The sequence below is a fragment of the Phasianus colchicus genome, chromosome 35 (assembly GCF_987193195.1).
Source record: "Phasianus colchicus chromosome 35, bPhaCol1.hap1.1, whole genome shotgun sequence".
Taxonomy (NCBI): Eukaryota; Metazoa; Chordata; class Aves; order Galliformes; family Phasianidae; genus Phasianus; species Phasianus colchicus.
The window spans coordinates 403,192-421,788 of record NC_143470.1 but is presented as its reverse complement, the minus strand read 5'-3'; the positions used below and the strand labels follow the sequence as shown (position 1 = coordinate 421,788).

At 52.9% G+C, this 18,597-nt stretch overlaps 2 protein-coding genes across 2 annotated transcripts; both read left to right on the top strand.

Annotated features, from left to right (window-relative positions):
• The first annotated feature begins 944 nt into the window (after positions 1 to 944).
• On the top strand, positions 945 to 4,263 carry LOC149913662 (uncharacterized). The gene is made up of 5 exons (XM_090129284.1): positions 945 to 1,854; positions 2,056 to 2,141; positions 2,635 to 2,759; positions 3,280 to 3,391; positions 3,711 to 4,263. Exons 1-5 carry the CDS (start codon positions 1,501 to 1,503, stop codon positions 4,261 to 4,263), a joined length of 1,230 nt encoding a protein of 409 aa, XP_089985410.1. The 5' UTR covers positions 945 to 1,500.
• An 8,357-nt stretch (positions 4,264 to 12,620) lies between these two features.
• LOC149913661 (uncharacterized) lies at positions 12,621 to 16,586 on the top strand. Its single transcript, XM_090129282.1, has 8 exons — positions 12,621 to 12,782; positions 12,938 to 12,999; positions 13,422 to 13,575; positions 13,775 to 14,031; positions 14,233 to 14,318; positions 14,525 to 14,649; positions 15,170 to 15,281; positions 15,587 to 16,586. Exons 1-8 carry the CDS (start codon positions 12,662 to 12,664, stop codon positions 16,137 to 16,139), a joined length of 1,470 nt encoding a protein of 489 aa, XP_089985408.1. The 5' UTR covers positions 12,621 to 12,661; the 3' UTR covers positions 16,140 to 16,586.
• Positions 16,587 to 18,597: the final 2,011 nt, after the last annotated feature.

Sequence of the window (18,597 nt, the reverse complement as noted above, 5' to 3'; positions counted from 1 at the left end):
AAAAATGCAATACAGAACTCAGTAAGAGGCAGAGGCAAATCTACTCTCAAAAGCCACATTCTGGGCTCTCCTGTTGCCTTCAACAATGAACTCACCAACAGGCAGTTTAGAAACTCCCCTTATACTCTGTTTTATGACTTCATTCATCGTGGATCAAAGCAGCTATATCTAAGCAGAAATGCAACTTTCATTTCAGACTTTGCAAAAAATTGTTTAAATCAAGCTTCAGTTCTGAAGTAAAATTGCACAGGAATCAAGGAAACTAACTATAGTGAAGTTTTCCAGCTGGGTCAGATTAAAACAGTAGACTGAAGGTCTTGGTGCCAGCGTCACAATGGGCAGCGGCCAGCACCGGCCACGCTGTCATCGCGTCGCCGTGGCGACGTTTGTGACACGGGCACCCGGGAGGGGTGTAAAGGCAGAGCACGCTGGTGGGTCCTGCATCCTGAAGGAGCATCTGGCAGAGAGCAGACGCATCTGAAGGATGAGCTCCGGCATGGCTGGCGCCAACAAGGAGCAAGCCGCCGGCACGAGGCGGAACGGGATGAGCGAGGTCGGCCCCGCAGCGAGGCGTGCCTCCAGACCGACACGCGCCGACACCGAAGGTACACGGGTCCACAGCCAGCACGGGAGCGGTGCTGCAGCCAACCTTGGCACGAGATGACACTTTCCATCTGCCACCTCGCTCCCGCCTGGCAGCGGTAGCGGTGCCGGGAAGCGGCAGATGCAGAGTGTGACCTGCTTTTCCTTTGCCCTCCAGAGCGAGTTGCCGTCTGGGATGCGGTGGCCGCCTACGTACGGGAGCAGCTGCTGCTGCAGAAGGTGTGTTGGCTGTCGGGTTCCTCCTCTCCCCATCCAGCTCAGCCTGGACTTCCTCTGAGTCTTCCCCTCCACAGAAAGCAGGAAACTGCCCCCACATTTCTCTCCTGGGCATCCCACGGGCTTCCTGCAACTCCTGCACGATCACTTGTGCTGGGCACTGTCTATCTCAGGGCTGATGCCGGTCTCTGGAAGCCTCTGGATCCCATGAGGCTGCTTCTGCCCTGCCTGCTGTGCTGCATTTGGGAGGGCGAGGGGAAGGAGAGGACTGTGCAGCCCCTTCCCAAAGCCATTCCCGATGCCCTGGCTTGTGCCTCTGAACAGCGGCAGAGGGCACCTGAGCTCTGTCCCTACCTTGGACCCCTCTGGCTCTTCCTCCAGCCGTCCCATAACCCTTCCGCCCTTCCTTTCTCTTCCACTTGCAGGGGGTCTGGATTCCCACCTTCGGCTCCTTTGACACCATCTCCAAAGACATCCGCACTGAGGATGGGACCCTGACTCTGCGGTGGCCCGTGTTTCACCTGGCTACAAATCTCATAGCCACGCACCACCTCAAGGCCCGCAGGGAGTCCCTGCCAGGTAGGAGGGGGGATCAACTTTTGCTGCTTTCATGGACAGGGCAAACGGCCAGCGCCTCCATTCTCAAAAGCAAACCTCCTCCTCTGAGGAGCCTGTCCAATCATGAGGCCGTTCTGGCTGATGTCCACCAGAAGCACTTCTAGGCAAGCACCTGTAGAAAACCACCCGTATCATCAACTCTGTCCCTTGCATTTTTCAGTCCATAGGAAGGTGGAGCCCCTGGAATACAGCAAGGCAGCCGCAGCTGCCTCTCTGAGCTGCGAGACACTCAGGACTTGCATCCAGAGCACCGTGTCCCTGCTCTCCGGCTGCCTGCAGAACGGGGAGAACGTTGCTGTTGTCCTAAAGGACATCGGCGTCCTCCACATCGATGGACTGACGTTCCAAATGAAATTCTTCTTTGACTTCCTCGAGAAGCTATCAGGGAAAGATACATTCAGAAGAGCTGTTTTCAAGGTGAGCTGTGTGGTTTCTCCGTGGCCCAGGCACTGCCGTGACCCTTGCTGTGCCCGCACACGGCCCACCAGGACCTGGCCAGCTGCTCGGGCCGTGCAAGTGCTGTGCTGCTGTCAGCTCTCCCCGCCTTGGGCTCCTCGTGTCCCCAATGCCTCAGCCTTCACGAGGACGTCCCACATCCTCCCCGTTTCTCCCCTGCAGGCCCCCTGGCTGCTGGACACGGTGGTGTCTCGGGTGGCACCGGTGGCCTCCATGGCGCTCTCTGGCTGCGCTGTCGTCTTTCCCATGTGAGTATGTTGGTGGCTGTAGCTGCTGCTTGATGCACCTGCTCAGCTCTCGTTCTGGAGTGCTTGTTCCTTGTGTCCATGAGTGTCCTGCCCATGAGCATATGTCACAGAATCATAGAATGGAAGGAACCCTGACAGGGCACCTAGTCCCACTCCCCTGCAGGGAACAGGGACACCTACAGCCAGATGAGGTAACTCTGAGCCTGGTCCAGCCCGACCTTGAATGCCCGTCCGGGCACCCACCACCTCTCTGGGCAAGATGTTCCGGTGCCTGCCACCCTTCTGTCAAAAGCTTATATCCAATCTAAATCTTCCCTCCTGCTGTTTGAAACTCTTTCCCCTTCACCTATCTCGACTGACCCTGCTAAAGACTTTAGAAAGTCGTGTGCTTCATGCAGCATGACAATGTGCCTGGGAGCAGGCAATCAGAGAGAGCAACAAGGATTGCTGGAGCGCTGCGTCACACCGGTCGCTGTCTTCTCCTCTCGTACAGGTTTCAAATGGAGTTTGTACCCAAACCACCGCCCACAATAAGACGCAGGTCCTCAGGAAGCATCCCTGGTCAGGAGAAACCAAAGAAAGAAGGCACTTTGCCACCTCTTGTCCAGGGCAAGAAAGGTAAAGCAGCGGCCAGCTCCTTTCCGCGGCACGGGCAACATACTTGAGATGGGAAATCCCTTGCTGACCATCAGCCAAGGGCTCTGACTTGTGTCAAAGCTTCACGCCAGCTCAGCACGGCCTCTTCCCAAACTAAGGAATTGTTGGCCTCTCACAAACTAAGGTGCTGGGTGTGACGTGCCCTCATCCCTGGCTATGGCAGGAGGATGTGTGGATCTTAGGCCCCGCCCTTCCCTAGCAGAAGGATATGGTCCCCAAAAGCCACCCTGCCACCTCATCGTCACCACCCAGCTCCTCTTTCCCAAAGCCAACGTCACTAATGCAGTCCCAAAACAGAGCTGAATTGCAGAGAGGAGGAGTGGGGCCAGGGATGGTGTCAGGAAGGGTCCGAGGGCGGTGCAGATGTCAGCAGTGGGGGGAGCAGAGCGTCCCTCTCAGATGTTCTGGGAACAGGCCTGAGAGCCCCTTGTGAGTGAGCCAAAGGGTTTACGGTGAATCTCCTCTGCCTTCTCCATTCCAGTGTCATTTGCTGACCGTCCAACCTTCATCAAACGCTTGAGCTCAGACAGCATGGATGGAGGACAGCTCAGAAGGATAAGGAGCTCACTGCTGAAGGAGAGCTCCAAGGCCAGGTGAGGCTGGAGGCTCTGGGCTGGGATGTGCATGGGGGTGACACAGCGAGAGCCCGTTCCCTAGCCCCAAAGGGTCACTGTTGGTGGCTGCCCAACAGTGCTGAACGCAGCAGCACCCACCGTGCTGGGATGGGGACGCCAGGAGCCCCCCGGCTCACAGGGCTGGCTCCTCTCCGCATCCCAGGAGAGCCACGGGGCAGCCGGCGAGCAGTCTGTGGGGAGGGCTGCGTTGCAGCCAAGGCTCCTGGCTCAGGCTTGCAGCATGTGGCCCCAAAGCCATCAGCCACTCACGCGGACCCCTCCCGCTCTGTCCTTTCAGTCCGCTGCCACCCATCCGGAGGGCGTCTGAAGCCCAAGAGCAGCCGGTGACCTGCGAGCTGCAGGGGGAGGCAGTACCATCAAGCAAACAAGACCAGCGCCGAACACTGGGAACCAAACACGTGAGCTTCCTTGATGAAGTGCAGGAAGCAGGAAAAGCCCATCGTGAGGATGCGGTGCAAAAATTGCAGACAGCCAAGGCCGCACCCCCTCAGATCAGCTTGAGGCCAGCAACACCTTTCAGAAGCGACTCAAGAAGATCTTCCTCAAGGGCTGAGTCTACAGAGCCTCAAGGCCGACCATCCAGGCTCCCACTGACATGTGACTCGGTGAAACTTCTCAGGCAGAGGGCAAGGAAGATCAGGCCAGTGCAGGATGCACTGGGGCAGATGGCAGCATCACCACTTCGTGGGGAGTCCAGGCTGCCTGAGGAGTCTTCCATCACCCGACCTGGACTGCTGCCACCCATAAAAGAAGAAACGGGGTCTCCCGAGTGCCAGCCTCCAAACACCAAACCCCCAGTCCGCAGGAAGGCCACACCCTACCCACGCTGATGCGGGCATGGGGTGCCCACGACACACACAGCTCCACTGGAGGCTGCAAAACAGATGCGTGAATCCCATCTACATCACATCTCATACTAACCAGGCTGCCCAGGGCCCCATCCGACCTGGCCTTGAACACCTCCAGGGACGGGGCATCCACAACCTCTCTGGGCAGCCTGTTCCAGTATCCCACCACTCTCTCTGGAAAGAACAATCCAATCTGGCATCCAATCTTCAACTCAAAACCACTTCCCCTTGGCCTGCCATTAGCTACACCATCAAAGAGTTGACTCCCCTCCTGTTTGTAGGCTCCCTTTATGTACTGGAAGGCTGCAAGGAGGTCACCCCGCTGCCTTCCCTTCTCCAGGCCAACAAGGAGATCTAGAGTGAAATGTAGAGGGGCAAAACCATCAATAAAGCCTTATCAGGGGCCTACCCTTTAAAAACCTCCAGAACGCCTGTGACAGTGTCATTGCGCCTTTTGACGCCAGCTCTTGTGCTGGTGGAGGGAGAAAGAATTGCGAGAGGGCATCAGAGCGTCTCACGGTGCTTTGATGCCCAGGGAAATCCAGCACAGTCTCTTCTGTCTTATCTGGATCACAACTTACGGGCTTTTGGCCTGGCAGGGCCCCTTTGGCCGGCTTGGAGAGGTCTGCAAATGCAGAGCTCCATGGGCCAGCCGGCCGGCCACCTCTCGCCTGGCAGTGCTCCCCTGAACGGCCAGCCGGCTTTCGGCCTGGCCCAACTGGCCGGCCAGGAGGCTTCAGGCCTCGGAAGGCTTCCCCAGCCAGTCAGCCAGCTTCACCAGAGATTCCGGATCTCCCTCAAGGCCTGAGTGCAGCCGCTCCACGCAGCCCCAAGGCAGACCATCCAGGCTGCCACAGCTGCCTCGTGGAGCACTCCAACTGCCCAGGCAGAGCACCAAGAAGAGCAGGCCTGGCAGGCTGCCCCCAGCCGACTGGCCTTTGATCTTCATTAGGCCTTGTTCTGCTGTGGAGGACAGGTGGAAGCAATTCACTTGTCTGGCAAAGGGTGGAGCCTGGTTCCAGCCCTCCCTACCCTCACGTAGGGGCTGGCTGCCAGCTGTGAGGGCTGTCAGCATGGAGGTGTGTTCTTTGTTGGTGTTCTGTGTGCCCTGATCTTCAGAGTGGGTTAAGCAGTTTTGTCTTTGTGTTCGGGTTGAGTTCTTTGCCTCTTGGGGGTAACGAGAAGCTGTGTCTGCTGTTGCCTGGGTATCCAGTTGTTGTTTTGGGTGAAGGTTCTTCTTTGGAGTTTGTGGGCTGGGTCTCAGGAGGCCCCTGAGGGTCTCTGGCTTTGAGCATTAGTCAGTGGCAGTTGTTAGTTGTAGAGTGATCTGAGTGTGTGTGTGAATGGTGGTGCTTAGAGCTGTGTGAATTCCTTGGCGAGGCCAAACGGCGTGGAGGTCCTTCTGCTTCTAGTTGTGCAAGGCAGGAGTGAAGTATGTTTCTCCGTTTCTGCAGCTGAGAGCGTTTTGTTTGCTCGTGCAGCTTTGCTGTGAGCGATGTGGAGCTGTCAGGCAGACTTGGGTTCCTTTGCCACTCTCCCAGCAGCAGTGAGACTAGTACTGCCTTCTGAAAGCGCACTGCAGCTGAGAAGTTAGTCAGGCTTGGCAGTGGAAATGCTGTGTTGGAGGGACTGTTGGTGGCCGTGAGGTGACAGCCCAAGCCTTGTATTGGCAACTGGTTTCTGTGGCATGGATTAACTGTAGCTCATTTTAGGGGAGGAGCCTGGGGTTTGATTGAATCGTACTGTGGAATGGCGGAAAGGGAAAGCCCCTTTGGGTAAGAACATGCTGTGAGTTGTAGTGCTGTAGCACTGTCTTTCTACCTAGGCTTTCTGTTTGTTCTTTCGTGGGACTTTTGTCTCTTTCCTTCTTCTACTCTTACCTGAAGATCATTGTGCTGATGACCGCCTGTGTTGTTGTGTGGGCTAAGATTTGTTAAAGCAAACTGGGGCTGAAAGTGCAGCAGGCAGCTCAGTGCTGTGTAATGACTGTGTGAGTAAGTAAATGTATTTCTGATTCTGCCTAAAAATGCCATAATTAAAGAGTGTTCTTATTTATTATTGTTCTTGATTTTATGCTGTTGGAGTTGGTAATAACCTGAAGAGTCTGGGAACCTCTGGGTGGAATAGTTTGTTGTTTTGTTTTGCTTGGTTGCTGTTGTTGGAGAGTGAATTCACACAAGGAGCCAAGTGGAAAGGACTGTGTACTGTTGGACCTGCACTGTCACGATCTCTCTTGCCCTGAGCTGTTGGGAACAAATGAGGGAGTCTGACTTCCCCCCTACTGTTCTCTGTAAAAGTTTCCGTGGTAACGGATGCTGAAAATGGAGTAAATGACAGTGTGGAATCAATTCCGATTTCAAACCACTCAGTTTCTGCAGTCTGGTAACTGTTCCTTGTTGCAAGAGCAGCAGGTAACAGAGGAGTTACGTTCCCCGCCATCCAGCTCATGTTCAGCTGATAAATAATAGCTAAACAATCTCATTTTGCTAAGAGCACCCCCAGGCATGGGGACCTGACAAATGGGTAGTGGGTTTAAAATGTTGATGAAGGAAATGAAATCATGTATCTCTAAGAAAGTCTAGGAGGGGAATGTTTAAGAAGAAAAGGGTACTTAAGAGGATTTCAGTGATGCAAGTCTTGCTGGAGGCCAGGAATGATAGGAGTTCCTGAGAGGTCGGTAGTGGGTCCTGTTCTAATATCTTCACTAAGGATCTGGATAGCGGGGCAGAGCGAACCCTCAGGAGATTGCCAGCTGGCACAAAACTGGGGGCAGTGACTGAGTGACCAGAGGGCCATGCAGCCATCCAGAGTGCACTCACCAGGCTGTGAGGTGGCTGACACAGGATCATGGAATCGTAGAACTGTAGGGGCTGGAAAGAACCTCTGGAGATCGCCTAGTCCAACGCCCCTGCTAAAACAGGATCCCTCCCGGAGTAACTTCATTATAGAGAGTCTCATGGAGTTCCTTGAGAAGTGCAGAGTCCTGCATCTGGGGAGAAACGAGCCCGGGCACCAGTGTATGCTGGTGGCACTCGGCTGGAGAGCAGCTCTGCAGGAAAGAGCCTGGGGCTCCTGGTGGACACCAAGGGGAACATGAGCTAGCACTGTGTCCTTGCCGCTAAGAAGGCTGATGGCTTCCTGGCTGCATTAGGCAGAATATTGCCAGCGTGTGATGGGAGGTGATTCTTCCCCTATGCTCAGTGTTGGTGAGTCTGCACCTGAGTGCTTGGTCCAGTTCTGACTCCTCTGACACTCGAACGTACAAGAAAGGCTCCAAAAGGGCTACCATGGTGATGAAAGTCCTGGAGCATCCCTTGTAGGAGGTAAGGCTGAGAGAGCTGGGATGCCTAAGTGTGCAATGTCTATAGAGGCCTGAAGAGAGCACTCAGAGAGGTCAGAGACAGGCTCATTTGAGTGGTGCCCAGCGCCAGGGCAAGAGGCAGTAGGCACAGCCTGGAACACCGGTTCTGTCTGACCATCAGGAAGCACTTCCGTGCTGTGCAGATGTCAGAGCAGTGGCAAAGGTTGCCTGGAGAGGTTGTGGGGTGGATCTGTGAGGATCTCCAAAAGCAGTCTGGACGTGGTCCCAGCAACCCTGCCCTGAGTCTGCTGAGCACACGGATCCAGAGGTGTCTCCAACCTCAACCATTCTGTGATTTACTTATTTTTATTGAGTACTCAAAAATCCATATATTTGTTGGCAGAGTTGGTTTTCACAGCCGTGTTTAAAGCTTTGTGTCTCTGTGTGGTCAGCTCTTTAGAAACCAGTTGTACAATTTCAAATTCACTTATCCTCGAGCTACCAAAGATAAGCACCTGAAGCCCTTTTCTTTCTGGATTGCTGATATATCAGGAGGGGAGTCTGCAGGGAGAGGAAGGGAAGGAAGAAAAATACAACAGAGAAACAAAAAACCGTCCAAAGAAAAACACCTATGGAAGACATAGGTAAAGGAATCTGTCAAGTTACCTAGCTCCAATTTTCATGGAAAAGGAAATAAATACTGGGAATAATTTCAGTTTCTATTCTTAGCTTCCCTTTTTGCAAAAAGGGAATCCAAGCGTGCATTTGGTTTGCCTGTGCACTGGAAGCTCTGTTGCTGCTTTTTTGCTTCCAACATAACCTCTGTTCACGTTTCTGGTTGCCTTTCAGAACCTGCTCTGCATAAGTAAAACAGAGCCAGCACGTTGGATTCAGTCTCTAAACAAAGAGGCCTTAAGCTGGCCAGAAGCAGCAGTGGAGGCATTTCATGGTGAGTAGGCACAAAAGTACAGTTCTGTGCCCAGGTGTTAAGGGCACGTAACAACTTTTTAGAAGCTAACTGTGAATGAAGAGCTTTTCACTGCTTCTGAATTTTGCTGCGTGATTCAGGAACTTGTGTCTGATGGCAAACTCCTGCATGTTAGATTCCATGGTCATAGGGCACAGGTTGATTTGCCAGGTACTGTACTCTCATTTTAAAAACCCTCTCTAAAACCCACGTCTGACAGAAAGCTTTAGAAGTAATCTAATGTAAGTGTTACAGTGAAATAATTCTGTGCTCAAAACTGCTCCTGCTTAAACAGAGGCAGGAAATTCTTGTATCAGTACGATACTGCAGCATTTTCAGTCCAGCTGTCCATCATCTCAGCTTCGCTGAGTTCTTGAAGAGAGTTCAGAAATAGAGTGCACAAATCTTAGGTGCCTTTCAGGATACCTAGGGCAGTTGTGGTCCAGACGCGATCTCTAGTACCAACGAATGGAAATGTAGTTGAGTATTTCAGAAGTGAATGTCTCTTTATTAATACCAGTCAATATAATTTGTGGAACATTTAGCTTCATCATTTTTGTACTTATTTGATGTATAGAAGATGAATGCTTCTATTTAATTTCTCACAGTCTCTCAGACAGCTCTCAACCTGCTATTGTAAGTTATAATCCTTTGGGTTGTGGGCTTGAAGCAAAGCTGAGAAGCCATGCCCGGCAGGAGGTGTGGGTAGCTCCAGGCCACCTTGCTGTCTCCCCAAGAGATGAGGGCTGTGGGCTAGGCGGCGGGCAGGAGTGCTGGCCAAGCAAGCATCTCTGTGGAGGAAGGCAAAGGGCAGAGGAGGTCGAAGGGGAGCTACCGGGCATGGCCTTGCTCACCAAGGGGAGGAAAAGCCTGAAGGGCACGAGAAGGGAATAGAGAAGGGAGGCAGTAGGCGTGAAGCTGTGAGCCGAGCTGAGAGCCACTTGGCAGAGCAGCGAGCAGAGCAGGCAAGTGTTGAGATTGGGCATCAAGGTAGCAGCAAAAGCCAAGAGCATCAAGGAGGAGGAAGTGAGGAGAAGGTAAGTGAAGGGCAGGCATGGTAATGGTAGGCTAAGGCAGGGGGAAGGGGAGGGTAGGGGATGGGAGAAGAGGAAAAGGGGAGGTTTGAAGAAAAAGCTATGATTTAAAAAAAGAAAAAAAACGGGGGGGGGGAAATGAGAAAAAAGGGGAAAAAAAAGAAAAGAAAAAAAGAAAAATAACATGAAAAAAGACAAAAAGGAAAACTGAATAAAGAAAAGAGACAAAAGGTAAAGAGGAAAAAAGAAAGTCAAGTAAAAAGTAAAGAAGAACACCTAAGAAAAGAATGGGTGGCAACAAATAGAGAGAGAGCAGTGCATGGCACTGCAAAGGAAAGCAAGGCAAGAGTAGCAGCAAAAGCCAAGAGAATCAAGAAGACAGTGAATAGCAGGAAAGTTAAGCTGGGGCTTGGAAGGGTATTGGGTGGGAGGAGTTGTTAAAAAAATTATGAAAAAAGCATGCAGTGAAGAAAGGAATGAGCTTGGCAGTTCATCTTGGTTGTGCCGAGACTTGTTTTGCAAGCAGGTTTTCCACTTTGGCTCTGTATGATACTTTGAGCGGGTATGGAGTGGAAGAAACCCTGCAGAGCCTGGTGAGAATCAAAGCAGGAGAGAGGAAAAGTGCCCTTTGCAGCAGGGACGCCGTGCTGGCTCTGCCCATCGCTTCCAGCGCCGCCGTGGTCCTTCTCTGTCCAAGCACGTGAGCCAAGCACGTGGCCTGGTGCGTGTCCCTCCCTCCTTCCTTGTTCTCCATCCCTCCCCTTATCCATCCTTTCACTTCTGCCCACCCCTCCTTCCACCTTCTCCATCCATCCTCTTCTCCGTCCATCCTTTCACCTCTGTTCTCCATCCCACTCTCCTCCCCCCCATCCTCCCACCTCCAACCCCTATATCCCCCCCCTCCATCCCTTCCATCTCCCCATCGCCCATCTCCCCCATTCCCTCCCCACCATCTCCTTCTCCTCTGGCTTTAGCACAAACTGGGAAAAACAAGGCTGTACCCCCAGAAGTTACTGAGATCTTAAATCCTAAATTAGTTAGGAGTGTGGCTATCAGGGATGCCTGGCAGAGCCAAAATGCAGCCCCAAAGGAAGTGAAGTTAAAGGCAGGAGCCAGCCCAGTCAGCGTAAAGCAGTGCCCTTTGAGGATATGAGACTGGAGAAGGATGGAAATCATAAATAACTTCTGGAGTTTGGATTACTAATTGAATGTGAATCCAAATACAGCACCCCAATCTTGATGATGAAAAACTGGATGGCAAGAGCTGTACTTTGGTATGTAAGACTTGAGGGCAAGTAATAGAACGGTTGAAGGTATGCTCCCAGCTGTGGCAAATCCATACATTTAATTAACCAACTTATGAATGAGTAGGTGGAGTTGACCTTCTGGATTTGAAAGGTGCCTTTTTTCAAATTGATTTTTGCCGGCTTTGACCAAATGAAACCTAAAATCATTTCTCTTTGAAGAGGAGAACCCCAATCCGGGGAGGAAAGACTCAGTTAACCTGGACAGTGTTAGCCAGGGCTGTGAGAACAGCCCAGTGAGCTGTGAGAGCTGGTCAACTCGTGAGCCTGAGACTTGGGCGCCTCCCTCCAGGGTGGAACCATACTGCATTTGTGGATGCCGCAGCAACAGAAGAGGACTGTGTGCAATGGACTGTGAGTTTGCTGAATTTGTTGGTTTAAACCATTATCAAGTTTCTCACCAGAAAGCCTGAGTGATCAGAAGGAAGGAAGCCATTTGCTGAATGCCCAGAACACTTTTCTCCCACGCATATGTGGAGGTGCATGAAAAAGGTAGCTTTTATGTCAGAGCTGACTGATTGAGTATGTGTGGTGACTGAGGACTTGATTCTTCTTTTTCTTTGCTCGGGGGTTGGGTAACTGGGCGGGCCTTCCAAAGACAAGGATTTGGACTCTTGTTGTTCAGACTGTTTTAGCTCCTGTGGTTCTGAAATGGTAGAAAGCACAACAAACGTGCTAGCAGGACAGAAAAGCAGGAAACTGAATACAGAATCTGTTTCCTGTGTTTATGATTCAGTTTTGCTATCTCGTTTAGCATTTTCAAATGTAACTGCATATCTAGAGCTCATGAGAATTCTAGGAAAGTAAAAATGCATTAGTTACTAAATTGGAAAGCATTCTAAGCAGAAATCTGTTTTCACCATTCCTCCCTGTTCCACTGCAGTTATTAGCAATGTTCTGTAGATTCTGAAATGTTCTGCTGGAGAACAAATGCCTATTCAGCAATGCTGAAACCAGGCTGTAAATTGGCTGACAAAATCCATGAGCATTCCGTGGTTTCCAGGATTACAGCAGCACTTTGTCAGTGTACTGCTATTCCAATGAACCAATGGGCTGATCCCTAGAGGTGCTGACATGGTGATCAGTGAAATGTAGAAGGAGCATTTTCTGGCTGTGTGCAAAGATAGGATCTATTGCCCTTAAATAGAATCCTAATCAATGTCCTTCTGCAGCATTTAGATTTATAATGTGTTTTCCAAATGCATTTTTGTTGAAAATCTCTAATGTGCTGTGAAGTACCTCACCTTCATTATAACTTGTATTTCTGAGTCAAAAGAATTGCACACACAGAAAAATGCAATACAGAACTCAGTAAGAGGCAGTGGCAAATCTACTCTCAAAAGCCACATTCTGGGCTCTCCTGTTGCCTTCAACAATGAACTCAACAACAGGCAGTTTAGAAACTCCCTTTACACTCTGTTTTATGACTTCATTCATCGTGGATCAAAGCAGCTATATATAAGCAGAAATGCAACTTTCATTTCAGACTTTGCAAAAAATTGTTTAAATCAAGCTTCAGTTCTGAAATAAAATTGCACAGGAATCAAGGAAACTAACTATAGTGAAGTTTTCCAGCTGGGTCAGATTAAAACAGTAGACTGAAGGTCTTGGTGCCAGTGTCACAATGGGCAGCGGCCAGGACCGGCCACGCTGTCATCGCGTCGCCGTGGCGACGTTTGTGACACGGGCACCCGGGAGGGGTGTAAAGGCAGAGCACGCTGGTGGGTCCTGCATCCTGAAGGAGCATCTGGCAGAGAGCAGACGCATCTGAAGGATGAGCTCCGGCATGGCTGGCGCCAACAAGGAGCAAGCCGCCGGCACGAGGCGGAACAGGATGAGCGAGGTCGGCCCCGCAGCGAGGCGTGCCTCCAGACCGACACGCACCGACACCGAAGGTACACGGGTCCACAGCCAGCACGGGAGCGGTGCTGCAGCCAACCTTGGCACGAGATGACACTTTCCATCTGCCACCTCGCTCTCACCTGGCAGCGGTAGCGGTGCCGGGAAGCGGCAGATGCAGAGTGTGACCTGCTTTTCCTTTGCCCTCCAGAGCGAGTTGCCGTCTGGGATGCGGTGGCCGCCTATGTACGGGAGCAGCTGCTGCTGCGGAAGGTGTGTTGGCTGCCGGGTTCCTCCTCTCCCCATCCAGCTCAGCCTGGACTTCCTCTGAGTCTTCCCCTCCACAGAAAGCAGGAAACTGCCCCCACATTTCTCTCCTGGGCATCCCACGGGCTTCCTGCAACTCCTGCACGATCACTTGTGCTGGGCACTGTCTATCTCAGGGCTGATGCCGGTCTCTGGAAGCCTCTGGATCCCATGAGGCTGCTTCTGCCCTGCCTGCTGTGCTGCATTTGGGAGGGCGAGGGGAAGGAGAGGACTGTGCAGCCCCTTCCCAAAGCCATTCCCGATGCCCTGGCTTGTGCCTCTGAACAGCGGCAGAGGGCACCTGAGCTCTGCCCCTACCTTGGACCCCTCTGGCTCTTCCTCCAGCCGTCCCATAACCCTTCCGCCCTTCCTTTCTCTTCCACTTGCAGGGGGTCTGGATTCCCACCTTCGGCTCCTTTGACACCATCTCCAAAGACATCCGCACTGAGGATGGGACCCTGACTCTGCGGTGGCCCGTGTTTCACCTGGCTACAAATCTCATAGCCACGCACCACCTCAAGGCCCGCAGGGAGTCCCTGCCAGGTAGGAGGGGGGATCAACTTTTGCTGCTTTCATGGACAGGGCAAACGGCCAGCGCCTCCATTCTCAAAAGCAAACCTCCTCCTCTGAGGAGCCTGTCCAATCATGAGGCCGTTCTGGCTGATGTCCACCAGAAGCACTTCTAGGCAAGCACCTGTAGAAAACCACCCGTATCATCAACTCTGTCCCTTGCATTTTTCAGTCCATAGGAAGGTGGAGCCCCTGGAATACAGCAAGGCAGCCGCAGCTGCCTCTCTGAGCTGCGAGACACTCAGGACTTGCATCCAGAGCACCGTGTCCCTGCTCTCCGGCTGCCTGCAGAACGGGGAGAACGTTGCTGTTGTCCTAAAGGACATCGGCGTCCTCCACATCGATGGACTGACGTTCCAAATGAAATTCTTCTTTGACTTCCTCGAGAAGCTATCAGGGAAAGATACATTCAGAAGAGCTGTTTTCAAGGTGAGCTGTGTGGTTTCTCCGTGGCCCAGGCACTGCCGTGACCCTTGCTGTGCCTGCACACAGCCCACCAGGACCTGGCCAGCTGCTCGGGCCGTGCAAGTGCTGTGCTGCTGTCAGCTCTCCCCGCCTTGGGCTCCTCGTGTCCCCAATGCCTCAGCCTTCACGAGGACGTCCCACATCCTCCCCGTTTCTCCCCTGCAGGCCCCCTGGCTGCTGGACACGGTGGTGTCTCGGGTGGCACCGGTGGCCTCCATGGCGCTCTCTGGCTGCGCTGTCGTCTTTCCCATGTGAGTATGTTGGTGGCTGTAGCTGCTGCTTGATGCACCTGCTCAGCTCTCGTTCTGGAGTGCTTGTTCCTTGTGTCCATGAGTGTCCTGCCCATGAGCATATGTCACAGAATCATAGAATTGCCTGGGAGCAGGCAATCAGAGAGAGCAACAAGGATTGCTGGAGCGCCGCGTCACACCGGTCGCTGTCTTCTCCTCTCGTACAGGTTTCAAATGGAGTTTGTACCCAAACCACCGCCCACAATAAGACGCAGGTCCTCAGGAAGCATCCCTGGTCAGGAGAAATCAAAGAAAGAAGGCACTTTGCCACCTCTTGTCCAGGGCAAGAAAGGTAAAGCAGCTGCCAGCTCCTTTCCGCGGCACGGGCAGCATACTTGAGATGGGAAATCCCTTGCTGACCATCAGCCAAGGGCTCTGACTTGTGTCAAAGCTTCACGCCAGCTCAGCACGGCCTCTTCCCAAACTAAGGAATTGTTGGCCTCTCACAAACTAAGGTGCTGGGTGTGACGTGCCCTCATCCCTGGCTATGGCAGGAGGATGTGTGGATCTTAGGCCCCGCCCTTCCCTAGCAGAAGGATATGGTCCCCAAAAGCCACCCTGCCACCTCATCGTCACCACCCAGCTCCTCTTTCCCAAAGCCAACGTCACTAATGCAGTCCCAAAACAGAGCTGAATTGCAGAGAGGAGGAGTGGGGCCAGGGATGGTGTCAGGAAGGGTCCGAGGGCGGTGCAGATGTCAGCAGTGGGGGGAGCAGAGCGTCCCTCTCAGATGTTCTGGGAACAGGCCTGAGAGCCCCTTGTGAGTGAGCCAAAGGGTTTACGGTGAATCTCCTCTGCCTTCTCCATTCCAGTGTCATTTGCTGACCGTCCAACCTTCATCAAACGCTTGAGCTCAGACAGCGTTGATGGAGAGCACTTCAGAAGGATAAGGAGCGTACTGCTGAAGGAGAGCTCCAAGGCCAGGTGAGGCTGGAGGCTCTGGGCTGGGATGCGCATGGGGGTGACCGAACGAGAGCCCATTCCCTGCCCCAGAGGGTCACTGTTGGTGGCCGCCCAACAGTGCTGAACGCAGCACCCACGTGCTGGGATGGGGACCCCCCAGCTCACAGGGCTGGCCCCTCTCCGCATCCCAGGAGAGCCACGGGGCAGCCGGCGAGCAGTCTGTGGGGAGGGCTGCGTTGCAGCCAAGGCTCCTGGCTCAGGCTTGCAGCATGCGGCCCCAAAGCCATCAGCCACTCACGCGGACCCCTCCCGCTCTGTCCTTTCAGTCCGCTGCCACCCATCCGGAGGGCGTCTGAAGCCCAAGAGCAGCCGGTGACCTGCGAGCTGCAGGGGGAGGCAGTACCATCAAGCAAACAAGACCAGCGCCGAACACTGGGAACCAAACACGTGAGCTTCCTTGATGAAGTGCAGGAAGAAGGAAAAGCCCATCGTGAGGATGCGGTGCAAAAATTGCAGACAGCCAAGGCTGCACCCCCTCAGATCACCTTGAGGCCAGCAACACCTTTCAGAAGCGACTCAAGAAGATCTTCCTCAAGGGCTGAGTCTACAGAGCCTCAAGGCCGACCATCCAGGCTCCCACTGACATGTGACTCAGTTAAACTTCTCAGGCAGAGGGCAAGGAAGATCAGGCCAGTGCAGGATGCACTGGGGCAGATGGCAGCATCACCACTTCGTGGGGAGTCCAGGCTGCCTGAGGAGTCTTCCATCACCCGACCTGGACTGCTGCCACCCATAAAAGAAGAAACGGGGTCTCCCGAGTGCCAGCCTCCAAACACCAAACCCCCAGTCCGCAGGAAGGCCACACCCTACCCACGCTGATGCGGGCATGGGGTGCCCACGACACACAGAGCTCCACTGGAGGCTGCAAAACAGATGCGTGAATCCCATCTGCATCACATCTAATACTAACCAGGCTGCCCAGGACCCATCCGACCTGGCCTTGAACACCTCCAGGGACGGGGCATCCACAACCTCTCCGGGCAGCCTGTTCCAGTATCCCACCACTCTCTCTGGAAAGAACAGTCCAATCTGGCATCCAATCTTCAACTCAAAACCACTTCCCCTTGGCCTGCCATTAGCTACACCATCAAAGAGTTGACTCCCCTCCTGCTTGTAGGCTCCCTTTATGTACTGGAAGGCTGCAAGGAGGTCACCCCGCTGCCTTCCCTTCTCCAGGCCAACAAGGAGATCTAGAGTGAAATGTAGAGGGGCAAAACCATCAATAAAGCCTTATCAGGGGCCTACCCTTTAAAAACCTCCAGAACGCCTGTGACAGTGTCATTGCGCCTTTTGACGCCAGCTCTTGTGCTGGTGGAGGGAGAAAGAATTGCGAGAGGGCATCAGAGCGTCTCACGGTGCTTTGATGCCCAGGGAAATCCAGCACAGTCTCTTCTGTCTTATCTGGATCACAACTTATGGGCTTTTGGCCTGGCAGGGCCCCTTTGGCCGGCTTGGAGAGGTCTGCAAATGCAGAGCTCCATGGGCCAGCCGGCCGGCCACCTCTCGCCTGGCAGTGCTCCCCTGAACGGCCAGCCGGCTTTCGGCCTGGCCCAACTGGCCGGCCAGGAGGCTTCAGGCCTCGGAAGGCTTCCCCAGCCAGTCAGCCAGCTTCACCAGAGATTCCGGATCTCCCTCAAGGCCTGAGTGCAGCCGCTCCACGCAGCCCCAAGGCAGACCATCCAGGCTGCCACAGCTGCCTCGTGGAGCACTCCAACTGCCCAGGCAGAGCACCAAGAAGAGCAGGCCTGGCAGGCTGCCCCCAGCCGACTGGCCTTTGATCTTCATTAGGCCTTGTTCTGCTGTGGAGGACAGGTGGAAGCAATTCACTTGTCTGGCAAAGGGTGGAGCCTGGTTCCAGCCCTCCCTACCCTCATGTAGGGGCTGGCTGCCAGCTGTGAGGGCTGTCAGCATGGAGGTGTGTTCTTTGTTGGTGTTCTGTGTGCCCTGATCTTCAGAGTGGGTTAAGCAGTTTTGTCTTTGTGTTCGGGTTGAGTTCTTTGCCTCTTGGGGGTAACTAGAAGCTGTGTCTGCTGTTGCCTGGGTATCCAGTTGTTGTTTTGGGTGAAGGTTCTTTTTTGGAGTTTGTGGGCTGGGTCTCAGGAGGCCCCTGAGCGTCTCTGGCTTTGAGCATTAGTCAGTGGCAGTTGTTAGTTGTAGAGTGATCTGAGTGTGTGTGTGAATGGTGGTGCTTAGAGCTGTGTGAATTCCTTGGCGAGGCCAAACGGCGTGGAGGTCCTTCTGCTTCTAGTTGTGCAAGGCAGGAGTGAAGTATGTTTCTCCGTTTCTGCAGCTGAGAGCGTTTTGTTTGCTCGTGCAGCTTTGCTGTGAGCGATGTGGAGCTGTCAGGCAGACTTGGGTTCCTTTGCCACTCTCCCAGCAGCAGTGAGACTAGTACTGCCTTCTGAAAGCGCACTGCAGCTGAGAAGTTAGTCAGGCTTGGCAGTGGAAATGCTGTGTTGGAGGGACTGTTGGTGGCCGTGAGGTGACAGCCCAAGCCTTGTATTGGCAACTGGTTTCTGTGGCATGGATTAACTGTACCTCATTTTAGGGGAGGAGCCTGGGGTTTGATTGAATCGTACTGTGGAATGGCGGAAAGGGAAAGGCCCTTTGGGTAAGAACATGCTGTGAGTTGTAGTGCTGTAGCACTGTCTTTCTACCTAGGCATGGTAATAAATAAAAAAGTGTGCTGAGATAAGAATATTTGTAATCTGCATTTATGCAATTCATTTTAGCTAGGAACTCTAAACTGCACGTACAGAGATCCACTGGCTGTGTTTGACAGCGAGTCAATAAGAAAATAACCATCACAGAGGGACCGTTTAAGGCCACTGAAATCAAGTTGTTTCTGAGATGTGACTTGTCTGCCTCTTTACCTGATAATAACAATATGAAAATAAAACAACAGATAATACAGTATTATTTGTTTCTCTGTATTTTAAAGGTGATTCAAAGCTTTTGCTCTACTAAAAGTAATCTTACTCAAGACAAGGCTCTGGGCAGGAAACTGGAAATAAGACGGTGGACCAGGTGACAGAACAGGCAGTTGGCAAAGGCTTTAATTCCAGATGGCAAACTTAACATCTCTGAACCGGAGGCGGAACCTGTAAAATATTCCAGAGAGGACAGGAATCTAATTAATGATTTAGGAGGGAAGAGAGCAAGCTGACAGAGGGGTGCGCGCCCAGATGGACACACTGTTATGCCCTTCAGTATCTTATGGGAGTGGGTTCCAAGGAAGATGATAAAACGTACTTGGGGAACAGACACTACAAAGGAC